The sequence below is a fragment of the Teleopsis dalmanni genome, chromosome 2, assembly GCF_002237135.1.
Source record: "Teleopsis dalmanni isolate 2A chromosome 2, ASM223713v2, whole genome shotgun sequence".
In the NCBI taxonomy this organism is placed as follows: domain Eukaryota; kingdom Metazoa; phylum Arthropoda; class Insecta; order Diptera; family Diopsidae; genus Teleopsis; species Teleopsis dalmanni.
Genome location: NC_051847.1, coordinates 203,026,294 through 203,036,925, shown reverse-complemented (window position 1 = coordinate 203,036,925; position 10,632 = coordinate 203,026,294). Strand labels below are relative to the sequence as shown.

At 32.5% G+C, this 10,632-nt stretch overlaps 3 protein-coding genes across 3 annotated transcripts; 2 read left to right on the top strand and 1 right to left on the bottom strand.

The window, feature by feature from the left end:
• Positions 1-301: 301 nt before the first annotated feature.
• Positions 302-3,781, top strand: LOC119679155. The gene is made up of 6 exons (XM_038091354.1): positions 302-673; positions 772-1,039; positions 1,112-1,241; positions 3,058-3,254; positions 3,314-3,475; positions 3,544-3,781. The coding sequence occupies exons 1-6, from the start codon at positions 358-360 to the stop codon at positions 3,758-3,760; spliced, it is 1,290 nt and encodes a 429-aa protein (XP_037947282.1). The 5' UTR covers positions 302-357; the 3' UTR covers positions 3,761-3,781.
• Positions 3,782-3,967: 186 nt separating this feature from the next.
• Positions 3,968-5,637, bottom strand: LOC119679156 (pre-mRNA-splicing factor RBM22-like). The gene is made up of 2 exons (XM_038091355.1): positions 5,596-5,637; positions 3,968-5,512 (listed from the first exon to the last, which is right to left on the bottom strand). Exon 2 carries the CDS (start codon positions 5,349-5,351, stop codon positions 4,110-4,112), a length of 1,242 nt encoding a protein of 413 aa, XP_037947283.1. The 5' UTR covers positions 5,352-5,512; positions 5,596-5,637; the 3' UTR covers positions 3,968-4,109.
• A 1,471-nt stretch (positions 5,638-7,108) lies between these two features.
• Positions 7,109-9,712, top strand: LOC119682279 (ATP-dependent RNA helicase abstrakt-like). Its single transcript, XM_038095679.1, has 3 exons — positions 7,109-8,267; positions 8,331-8,862; positions 8,992-9,712. Exons 1-3 carry the CDS (start codon positions 7,431-7,433, stop codon positions 9,492-9,494), a joined length of 1,872 nt encoding a protein of 623 aa, XP_037951607.1. The 5' UTR covers positions 7,109-7,430; the 3' UTR covers positions 9,495-9,712.
• Positions 9,713-10,632: the final 920 nt, after the last annotated feature.

Below are 10,632 nucleotides of genomic sequence, written 5' to 3'. Positions count from 1 at the left end.
TTCCTGTTCTTAGCATTGAGATTTTTTAAATTTTAAAATGAAGAATTTTGGCACAGCTAATTCTTTATAGTTCACCATGTTTAAGCCATGTGATTATGAAAATATAATTCCATACTATCTATGTTGCAGCGTGTAAACACTAATGCAATGAAAAACTACAAAACATACAACACGCAACCCTTTTTTCCATTTTCGCGGTTTTGCTTTCGTTGTCTGTACTTGTTCAGTTGACGTTGAGAAGACACGCTTTGAGTTTGTTTTATTTATTTTGTACCGAAATTTGTACAAATTATTGTGTATATAGTTTTTCGAATATAAAGTATATTTTTCAAATATTTATTATAATATTAAATTCAAATGTCTGCGAAGGAGAAGACAAAGAATGATTGGAGCGTTGACAAATATCGCACCGACTACGAGAGCGAGGAGCATTGGCAGCTGCGGAAGAAGTTCATGATAACCCATAAAGACAAATTCGATGAGGACCGCTTGGTTTGCCTGGCGCAAGTATTCACGAATGTCGAATTTATGGGCTGCAAATATCCAAACGAGGTAATGTGTTTGGTGGCTGAACTCTCGAAGGATGTGGCCAAAGAGTTTAGAAAGCAACGCGAAACCAAAATAAAACGAACTTTCATATCTGCCTCGGATGCCGCAGAGTCGCGTGCCAAAGGTAGAAAATCAAAAACTTAATATTATTTACGCATATTATATGTGAGTAGAAATTGAATTAAAAACAGTGTGAATAATAAATCGGGTTTGCCTTGTTAGGATATAGAACAGCGCAACGACGTTCGGGTAACGAAAATGATGCCAACGTGCCGGGAAGCTCAGGCAGCAACACTAGAACCGCCAGAAGAAACAAGTTGACCTTTGTGGAATCGGCATCTGAGCAACAAAATAGCCCTGTCGATCTATTTGAAGGTTTGCTCTACAATGAATTCATTCTACTTCTTCAAGGCGGTCGGAATTGCTTACGTTTTTCTGCACAACGTGCCAATATTCAATATAACGAAAAGGAGTTGGGTGTCGAAAATGGGTACAGTTTTAAATATAAATTAAATTTATTTGTTGTTTTAATTTTTATTTCTGTCCTTGTTCTTGCTTTTAGTAAGGAGGCACAAATATATATTGATGACAAATTGGTTTCGAAGTGCACAGATGTTGCATTGAAAATGGCAAAGAGAAATGCTTTTGACGAGGCATTGAAGAAGCTGCAAAAACATTGTTACACCATTCAGGTTTGTTGCTTTCATAAATAAATTCGAATACTTTATAAAAATATATTTATTTTAAATTAGAGGTAACTAAATATTCAAATATTTTTAGTAATTTTATTACGAGCTAGTGAATCACTTCAAACGAATACTATTCATAGCTACCCACTACTATTTTCGACAATTTTCACTACAGAGTAACTTCTTTTCAAGTTATATTAAGAATAATATGAATGTCTTGTCAAAGTATTCTTGTAGCAATATATAAAGTTACTTTAATTAAATTATAAAATACAAATTTTATTTAGAGATAATCAATATGCAGTTTCTTTTTGTACTCAGGAATATAGAATGACTGTGTCTTTAAAAGTGACAAACTCAGTAAAGTCTGATGATCAATTACTCATCAACATCCTCTACCAAAAATAAAGCAGAAACTATTGTATTGTTTTCAACCAAAGGTTCAATTTATAAGCATATATTAAAGCTCTACTATGAAATACTCTATTATACTATAATAAATTCATTAATGTAGGCACATATCAGGCGCTATATAAACAACCTATTCAGCATATTAGATCACGTCTGTGTAGATACAATTTTTAAAAAAAATATCTAAGTAATGATGTTTAAAGTCAATTATGATAAAAGAAATTATTTCCTTCATATAAATTATTTTTTAATAGAAAGGTTTCTGTTTGGTAGTGAATTTTATTTATTATTATTTTAAGACTAGTTGAGCCAGTACACTTGAGTACTATTACTTTCTATTAACTTTATAACCCCTCTCTACGTACGCCTTGACTGGATTATTGTTTATCACTTCATCAGACTAAGCAATAATTGACTTCAGATCTGAATACCTTTCCGAGGAGCCTGTAACCATTCTGACATTCGATAACGTAGTGTTGCAAGCCTGCCAGTTTTCGTAAATAATTTCAGGGCTCTATCAATTAACTAATTTTTTGACTGATCATAATATAAACTATATCGAGAATTTGCAAATACTCATTAGCAGTCATTCATTAATAATTTACAGAGACTGCAAGTATCATTGATTGAACTTATACTTTGTCAAATTCAAAGCTCAGAGTTAGTGTGAATTAGTCAATTGATCAAAAACCGTACTTGATTTAAAGTTTTGTTAATTTATTTTTGAAGTTAATTAACAATTTCACTTGCTGTGTTATGTTAAAATGAAGTCATAAACCAGCTATAGAAAAATTAAATTATCTAATAATAATTTTTGATTATCTCTTTTGGTTAGTCTGTTCATATATACAGTGACGTATCCAGGGAAAAAATTAGAGGATATATCCCTTCATTGACAATAAACTATAGATACAATGTACAGTGACGAAAAACATATTTTGTAGAGTATCCCTTTTATTTGATACAAGAACCAAGGATATACTAGATCCACTACATATTTTTATATATCTAGAGCTACTTTAGTAGCTACTATATAGCTCTTTAATAACTGCATATCGCTATTAATCTCACCCGTTCTGAATATGTACTCTAAATGATCCATTACTATGCATCAACTAAGCTACATTGTTGTCTGAAATATTTATACATTTATAACTGAAAGATTGAAATAAAAAAAAATTCGAAAAGCAAAATAGAATATATGAAAAGAATATTAGAATTATAATTATCATGTTTACGTGATTATAAAATATAACAAAACTTTTAGTATGAAGTTTTAAACTCTGTTAGTAGAGAAAGAAAGAAAATTTTATTGCTGAACTCATATCGTCATCATATCACATATATTACTGAACATTACTAAAATAACAAACCCCTTCTAATATATCTTTTAAATATGTTATCTCAGGCTAATCCCGCGCGTGATGCTATTAAAATCAGAAAGGAGAACAATAAAGTGGTGTGTGATATTATTAAATCTGAGACTGCGACATGTACAGACATGAAATTAGACCCAACAAACAAAGGCTATAAGATTATGAAATCAATGGGTTGGACTGGTGGTGGTCTTGGCTTGAAAACACAAGGGAGAGAAGAACCCGTCGAGTAGGTTTATTCACAATTCATAAACAGCAAAAAGTTATTAAATTTATTTATTCTAACAGTTATTTATTTAAAAATAATCGCATCGGCTTGGGAAGTAACCATACAAATTTAAATCGGCAAGATGTCACGCAAATATTTCAGAATTACATTAATTCAGATGATATACGTGAACTGCAGTTTTCATCAGATTTCACTAAAGATGAGCGCGTCATTTTGCATGAGTAAGTAATCTGTGTGAAAAACCTTTTGTAAAGATTGTAAAGATTCTAATATTAATTTTTCATTACAGAATTGCTGGAAAGTTTCCTTTGAAATCCACAAGTTATGGCAAAGGCGAAGATCGGCATCTTATCATAAGCAAGAAGAACATAAGCAGCAAACAGATACTTGCAGAGATTTTGATAAATTGCAATGATAGCTACATCGATCAGTATTTAGTGCAGGTGCCAGAATCAAAGGGTTACCTATTTCCCTCACACACTGCCAAATTAGTTTTGGACTCTTAATGTACCAACAGAAAATAAAAATTTTTCTGTTTTTTGTGGAGGCTCAACTCTGAAAAGGAGTTCACAACTTGTGAACTCGCAGCTACTCTAAAAGAAAATGTAAATGTTGCGCTGTTCCTTATCATATTTTAACAAATTAATTGTTGACTTAATTTAAAATACAATGTACAAAATGATTATTACGATTAATACATGAGATATATATTTAGAAATAAGCTTTATTTTTTAAAATCTTTTGGATTCAACATAATAATGTACTTATTTTATTAAATTGTATAAAATTACAATAAAAGAGACATTACATATGAAAATCCTCAGAGGCTTTAGTTGTTGAACTCTTCTCAATTGGTCATTTTTTAACTGCACCCAAGCGGCTAGGATCTTGGCTAGGGTACCGTACTTGTCCAGGTGCTGGCGGTGATATTGTGTTGATACCGGCTGTTGTTGATGTTGAGGGTAGTCCTGAGTATGGTGCAGCATATGCTTGTGAGTACATCTGATAAGAAGCTGGTATTAGGCTTGGTGGGATCTGATGCAATTTCATACCAGGTGGTAGTACTGAAACTTGCTCTTGTTGTAAATTGAAGAAATCATTAGGATTGCCTGGCGGCACTGGTGGTACTGTACTTGGATCGAAGCGTCTGTCCGTTTTGGCAACAGTTACTTGTTTTGCTTGAGAATGTGCCCATTTAATAGTTGCTTTACGACCTTGGAATACCAACTTATTGAAACTGCGCTCTGCAGCCAATTCAGCTGCTGAACGTTTTGTGTACTGAACAAAGGCGCACTGTTGGCGTGGCACTAATGCTATCGAGCGTATTTCACCGTATTGATAGAAATGATCACGTAATTCAGGTTCTGTTATCTCTTCTGGTAAATTACCCACGTACAGTGTAGTGATATTACGATCTTCCGGTGGTTCAAGTGTTGGCAAAGAAGCTGCCCGTTTCATTATTTTTTCAGCTACTGGATCATTTCGACCATAGTAGCGATCTTTGATATTTTGTTCACAAAGCGGATCGTCTGGTTCGTTAGGCTTATCATGACGGTAAGGGCATTCCTCACCACGTTTGCATTCACCCTTTACCCAAAACGAACATATGTGTGGTCGATTACGTTTGTAATATGGTGCAGTACGTGCTAATTTTGAAAGCATTTCGTTGGCAGCTAAGGAGCGTCCAACAGTTCCAGCTGCCTCTGTACCATCGCCGTCCGCTAATTCTCTATCAATATTTTGTATGTAATATTCCTTGTTGACATCGCTTTGTGGCAACGAGTCAACCACTTTTAATGCTGCATCGCGCACTTGTATGGGCAAGCCATACTCCAAGTCAAGCAGACAAGTTTGGCAAACATTTTTCAAGCGCGCACAAGTTTGACAAATTTCGGTCTTCTTAAAACGCATACGTGCTCCTGGACACCAACGGAATATTGTAAACGGGCGCGTGCATATTTTGCACTCCTTGCCAAAACGCTCCTTAATCATACGCACGTAGGGGTTATCACCGAGACACGTTTGGCAGAGAATTGGAAATTCTGCATCTTCCCAGTTCTGGCGATTATAAGTATTGGTGGTTTTGGACATAGCCATTTTGACGTTTGTATTTTTTAGTCCGCAGTAATTATAGCATTAAATGTGTTTTCACTGAATTTCCGTCGCACCAACAAATATTCTCCAATTTGTGGTAGTTACACTTCGGAATGTAGTCACTGAATGCGCATCACACTAACAGCCGAGATATATATGTATTTCTGTCAGTAAGTAAATGACAAACATTGAGAGCACAAATCTACATGGTTGCATTTTGTAAGAAAGATGCTATGTCAAATTTTACCTTCTCAGATTCTGCTAAGTTTTTTAAAATATTGCTAAAAATTTTATTAAATTTGTTCAACAAAATTTTCAAACAAACTTTTTATATATTCTTTTTTTTTAACTGTAGATATGTGTCAATCACAAAAAACAAATATTTCTTAGGTAATTAGCATGAATAATAATATATTAAGTGTAGTAATAAATTATACAGCTTTAAGAATATACAATAACCTTCTGCAAAAAAGACCAATTAAAGATTTATGAAAAAGTTAAGAAAGATAGTTTTAAAGTAAAAGAAATACATTAAAATAAACTCTGAACAGCATTCAGATATTAGTTTAATATTACATAAATGAAGTGTTTTTATTTATTATAGTTTGATAACTTTTGTTAGAATTGTTAGTAGTTTTTATATTAATGCACTTTAAAAAAATTGAGTTTTTATATTATTTGATAGAAAATAAAATTTTATGAATTCACCTAATTTCTATCAATTAATGTTAATGTGATTATATAATCACTCTTCCAAGCATCATCTCGCACTGATTATGTGTTATTTGATAGTTAATATAATTGTTGTGAGGACTTACAGTTTTAGTTTTTTTAGTTTTATAATTTTGCTTTATTGATGATATTTCGTGTTCACAAGATTTTCTTAAAGTTAGAAATCACATTAATAAGTATTATATGCAGCAGGTTCTAAACATACAATAATGTATTTTCCTAAGATTATGATAAGAGACTTATTATAAAATACTAGATAAATTTACAAATCACATTGACTATCGTCCCATAATCAATTAATTATGGGACCAATTTTATGATATCATGCATTTCTGTTTTAAACGATTTAAAAATAGACCATAATGTTGCTAATTATTTTTTATAAATTATGACCAACATCACTAATAACAAAAATATGTTGTCAAGCGTTTGTATGATTTGTTTTTGTTCCAATGAATAGTGTTTAGTAAAACTGTTAATATGTTTAATATTATTGTGAAAGTTATTGTTGTATAAAATTTCATATAATTACATGTTAAGAAACATATACTGTTTAGCTATAGTTTTTATTACTAAAGTGTGCGGAATTAGAATTCAATTTACCTGTGGAAAAATTTGTTAAAAATGAACTGGTCAGGTAGGAAAACCTTGCATTCTACGAAATTCAGGCATGTCAATAAACTTAACAAAATTGACATATATCTGAAATGTGTTGTATGACTGCAATTTTTAAAATTTGAAGAAAATATATTTCTAATTAAAGAAATTATTTCAAGAAAAATTTTATCTTTATTTTGACAATGCGTAAAATCCATGAACCCAAATATTATTATATAATTTATAACCTTATCTAATCCATTTTCAATGATTAAATACGTGAACTAATGTGAATTTTTTACTTTTTTAATATAAGTGAACTTTTTAGTGATTTAAATTAAGAAAATGGAAAATTTTCATTCTAGCAACCTTGAAACTAGTTCAGCATGTTAAAAAAAGTTTAGCAAGGTTTACTATATCATTAGTTGTGATTTCAGTTACCTGAACAGATAGAAAAAAACATGTAAACAGTTAGAACGTAAATAGTATGAAATTGTATTTAAGTAGAATAATACAGCAAAAACCTTATATAACACATATTAGTGAGCAACAAGCATCGAGTTTAGCAGTCGAAACAGCCACGCATTAAATACATTCGAAGTAGTAAAGTGCTACATCTATGACCTTTTAACTAAATATTTGGAAATACCACTGTGTACGGATTTATTTACATCAGCTGCTTTGAGTTCCCAGGCAACTTTGTAAACAAACTCCTGACTGTTTGATTATTCTAAGCTTATACAATATATAATAATGTCACAAGATTCAGCTTCACAAAAAAAACGCTATTATCAAGAGGAAAGAAAAGAGTCTGAAAATGAAGACGACGATAAATATCAACCATATGTGCCGGTTAAAGAGCGCAAGAAACAAAAACTTATGAAACTTGGACGTATTGTTCAACTAACAGCAGAAGCGGCGTCACAAGGGAAATCTTCCAGCGAAAATGAGGGAGATGAAGATTCACAAAGTGCAGCAGATCCAGAAAATTGGGGTCGTAAATATAATATAAGTTTACTTGATCAACACACAGAATTGAAGAAAATTGCTGAAGCGAAAAAAGTAAGCGCAGTGGAAAAGCAATTAAAAGAAGAAGAAAAAATTTTGGAAAGTGTTGCGCAGCAGAAAGCACTTATGGGTGTAGCTGAATTGGCGAAAGGTATACAATATGAAGATCCCATAAAAACAAGTTGGCGACCGCCACGTGCGATCGCTGCAATGTCAGAAGAACGTAGAAATGCCATACGGAAACATTTACGTATATTGGTGGAAGGTGATGATGTTGCTCCACCAATTGCTAGTTTTCGGGATATGAAATTCCCAAAAGGTATATTGAACGGTCTGGCAGCAAGAGGCATTAAGCGCCCAACTCCAATACAAATACAAGGAATACCTACCGTACTGTCAGGACGAGACTTGATAGGAATTGCTTTTACGGGTTCTGGAAAGACTCTAGTATTTGTGTTGCCAATTGTTATGTTTGCACTCGAACAGGAATATCGTTTGCCATTTGTGCGAAATGAAGGGCCTTATGGTTTAATTATATGTCCATCACGTGAATTGGCCAAACAAACACATGATATAATAATGGTAAGTTTTTACATATATACAGCAGATTATATGAAAATAACGTTATGTTGTTTGTTTTTCTAGCATTATAGTCGTCATTTGAAAGAAAGTGGTATGCCAGAGATACGTTCTTGTCTTGCAATTGGTGGTTTGCCAGTGTCAGAAGCTGTTGAAGTGATATCACGTGGAGTGCATATAATGGTTGCCACGCCTGGTCGCCTCATGGATATGTTGGACAAAAAAATGGTGTCACTTGATGTATGTCGATATTTATGTATGGATGAAGCAGATCGTATGATAGACATGGGTTTCGAAGAAGATGTGCGCACAATATTTTCATTCTTCAAAGGACAGCGTCAAACGTTGCTATTTTCTGCTACTATGCCCAAAAAAATTCAAAATTTTGCACGCTCTGCGCTAGTTAAGCCAGTTACAATCAATGTGGGCCGTGCTGGTGCAGCTTCCATGAATGTTACTCAAGAAGTTGAGTACGTAAAACAAGAAGCAAAGGTCGTATATTTATTAGAATGCTTACAAAAAACTGCGCCACCTGTGTTGATTTTTGCAGAAAAAAAGCAAGACGTCGATTGCATACACGAGTATTTGCTATTAAAAGGTGAGTTGCAATGTTCCTACAAAAACATATATTATTAAATACTCTATAATCCTACCAGAAGCTGCAGCTTCCTAGATAGGCTTCTAGTTATTACTTTTTATTTATATATATATTTTTCAATATTTTTAGGTGTTGAAGCAGTTGCTATACACGGTGGTAAAGATCAAGAAGAACGTTCCCGTGCCGTTGAAGCTTATAGAGATGGTAAAAAAGATGTACTTGTCGCAACTGATGTCGCCTCAAAAGGTCTTGATTTTCCGAATGTGCAACATGTTATCAATTATGATATGCCAGATGATGTGGAGAACTATGTGCATCGTATTGGCCGTACGGGTCGCTCAAATACGAAAGGTTTAGCAACAACTTTTGTGAATAAAACAACAGAGCAATCTGTTCTATTGGACTTAAAACATTTACTCATTGAAGCCAAGCAAAAGGTGCCTGAATTCCTTGTTGAACTTTGTCCAGAAGCAGAACAGTATCTTGATTTGGGAGACTCACATGGTTGCAGTTACTGTGGTGGCTTGGGTCATCGTATTACCGATTGTCCTAAACTCGAAGCTGTACAGAGTAAACAAGCATCGAATATTGGCCGGCGAGATTATCTCTCAAATACTGCTGCTGATTACTAAAGACGTTTTAACTGCGTAATTAATTTAATTAATCAAATTACTGATAAGTTCTGGCACAATACCTGCAATATTTTGTATGTCGTAGATTTTTTGGTATGTACAAATGTAATGTATCCGTTTTTTTGTGTGTGTATTTTTTTTTTAAATAATAAGACTACATAAGCCGGAAAACAATTCTATTGAAATCAATAAATTTCAACTGAATTTTACTTCAATTATCCCAAAATTTCAAAACATTTTTGTCAGATTTATTTTTTTATACAAGTAACTTCCAAGAAAAATTATTTTAAAATACAATTAAGTAATATATATTTTTCTTGCATAAAATAATGTATATGTGTTATTTTATTAACAATAAAAATCGATGAATGATAATTTTTTTAGTTTTGGGTATTAATTCTACAACACATAACACAGTACTACAATGTGTTAGCGGTCGTAAAGCGATCCCTGTTTCCTGGGACTTCTATATTAACTTGATCTAACTTAAAACTATATTAAATTAAAATTTTGGGTAGTATCTCATATATAGGTCTCTGACATCCTTATTTTAGAAAATCAGTTATAGTTAATGGTAGTCATAATATGATGGGATATAAACTTAATAAGAAAGTACATCACAATGTGATAAATAAACATACTTATTAGCTGGAACTAGTAAATATTCACTAAATTCATTAAAGCAGATCTAATATAGGAACATATTGTAGTTTTGTGTATCCAGATTATAAATTTTAATGACCCTAAAGAATTTAATAGTTTTTTTGTTCTGTCTTTAACTTATTCAAATAAAATTTTATCCTCTTAACGAATATCTTTCTTTAAGAAGTTTTTTATTGTTGTTATGGACAAGAGCTTTGAACATAGGCTCGTAGCCAGAAACTTATTTAGAAGGCGCTTATACAAAAAATCGAAAAATGTTTGAGTAATCTTTTAGATTTTTTTCGATAAAAGTTTGATTACTGAATCGAATTTACGGCAAGGGTCAATTATATTCCCAGGTAGAGTTCTTATTCCTTTCCTTTTCATGACAGAAAATGATCCGTCAATGCTGGTTGTTATGATAGTTAGAAAAATTAAAATCGTAAGAAGTTTCATCATTCTAGCAAAATAAGTTCAAAACCTCAATGGGTGCATC

Coding starts and splice junctions, on each gene's coding strand:
- LOC119679155 (XM_038091354.1), top strand. CDS start 358: ATGTCTGCGAAGGAGAAGACAAAGAATGATTGGAGCGTTGACAAATAT. Junction 1,040..1,111: donor GAGTTGGGTGTCGAAAATGG/GTACAGTTTTAA, acceptor TCTTGCTTTTAG/TAAGGAGGCACAAATATATA. Junction 3,255..3,313: donor GGGAGAGAAGAACCCGTCGA/GTAGGTTTATTC, acceptor TTATTCTAACAG/TTATTTATTTAAAAATAATC.
- LOC119679156 (XM_038091355.1), bottom strand. CDS start 5,351: ATGGCTATGTCCAAAACCACCAATACTTATAATCGCCAGAACTGGGAA.
- LOC119682279 (XM_038095679.1), top strand. CDS start 7,431: ATGTCACAAGATTCAGCTTCACAAAAAAAACGCTATTATCAAGAGGAA. Junction 8,268..8,330: donor AAACACATGATATAATAATG/GTAAGTTTTTAC, acceptor TTGTTTTTCTAG/CATTATAGTCGTCATTTGAA. Junction 8,863..8,991: donor CGAGTATTTGCTATTAAAAG/GTGAGTTGCAAT, acceptor CAATATTTTTAG/GTGTTGAAGCAGTTGCTATA.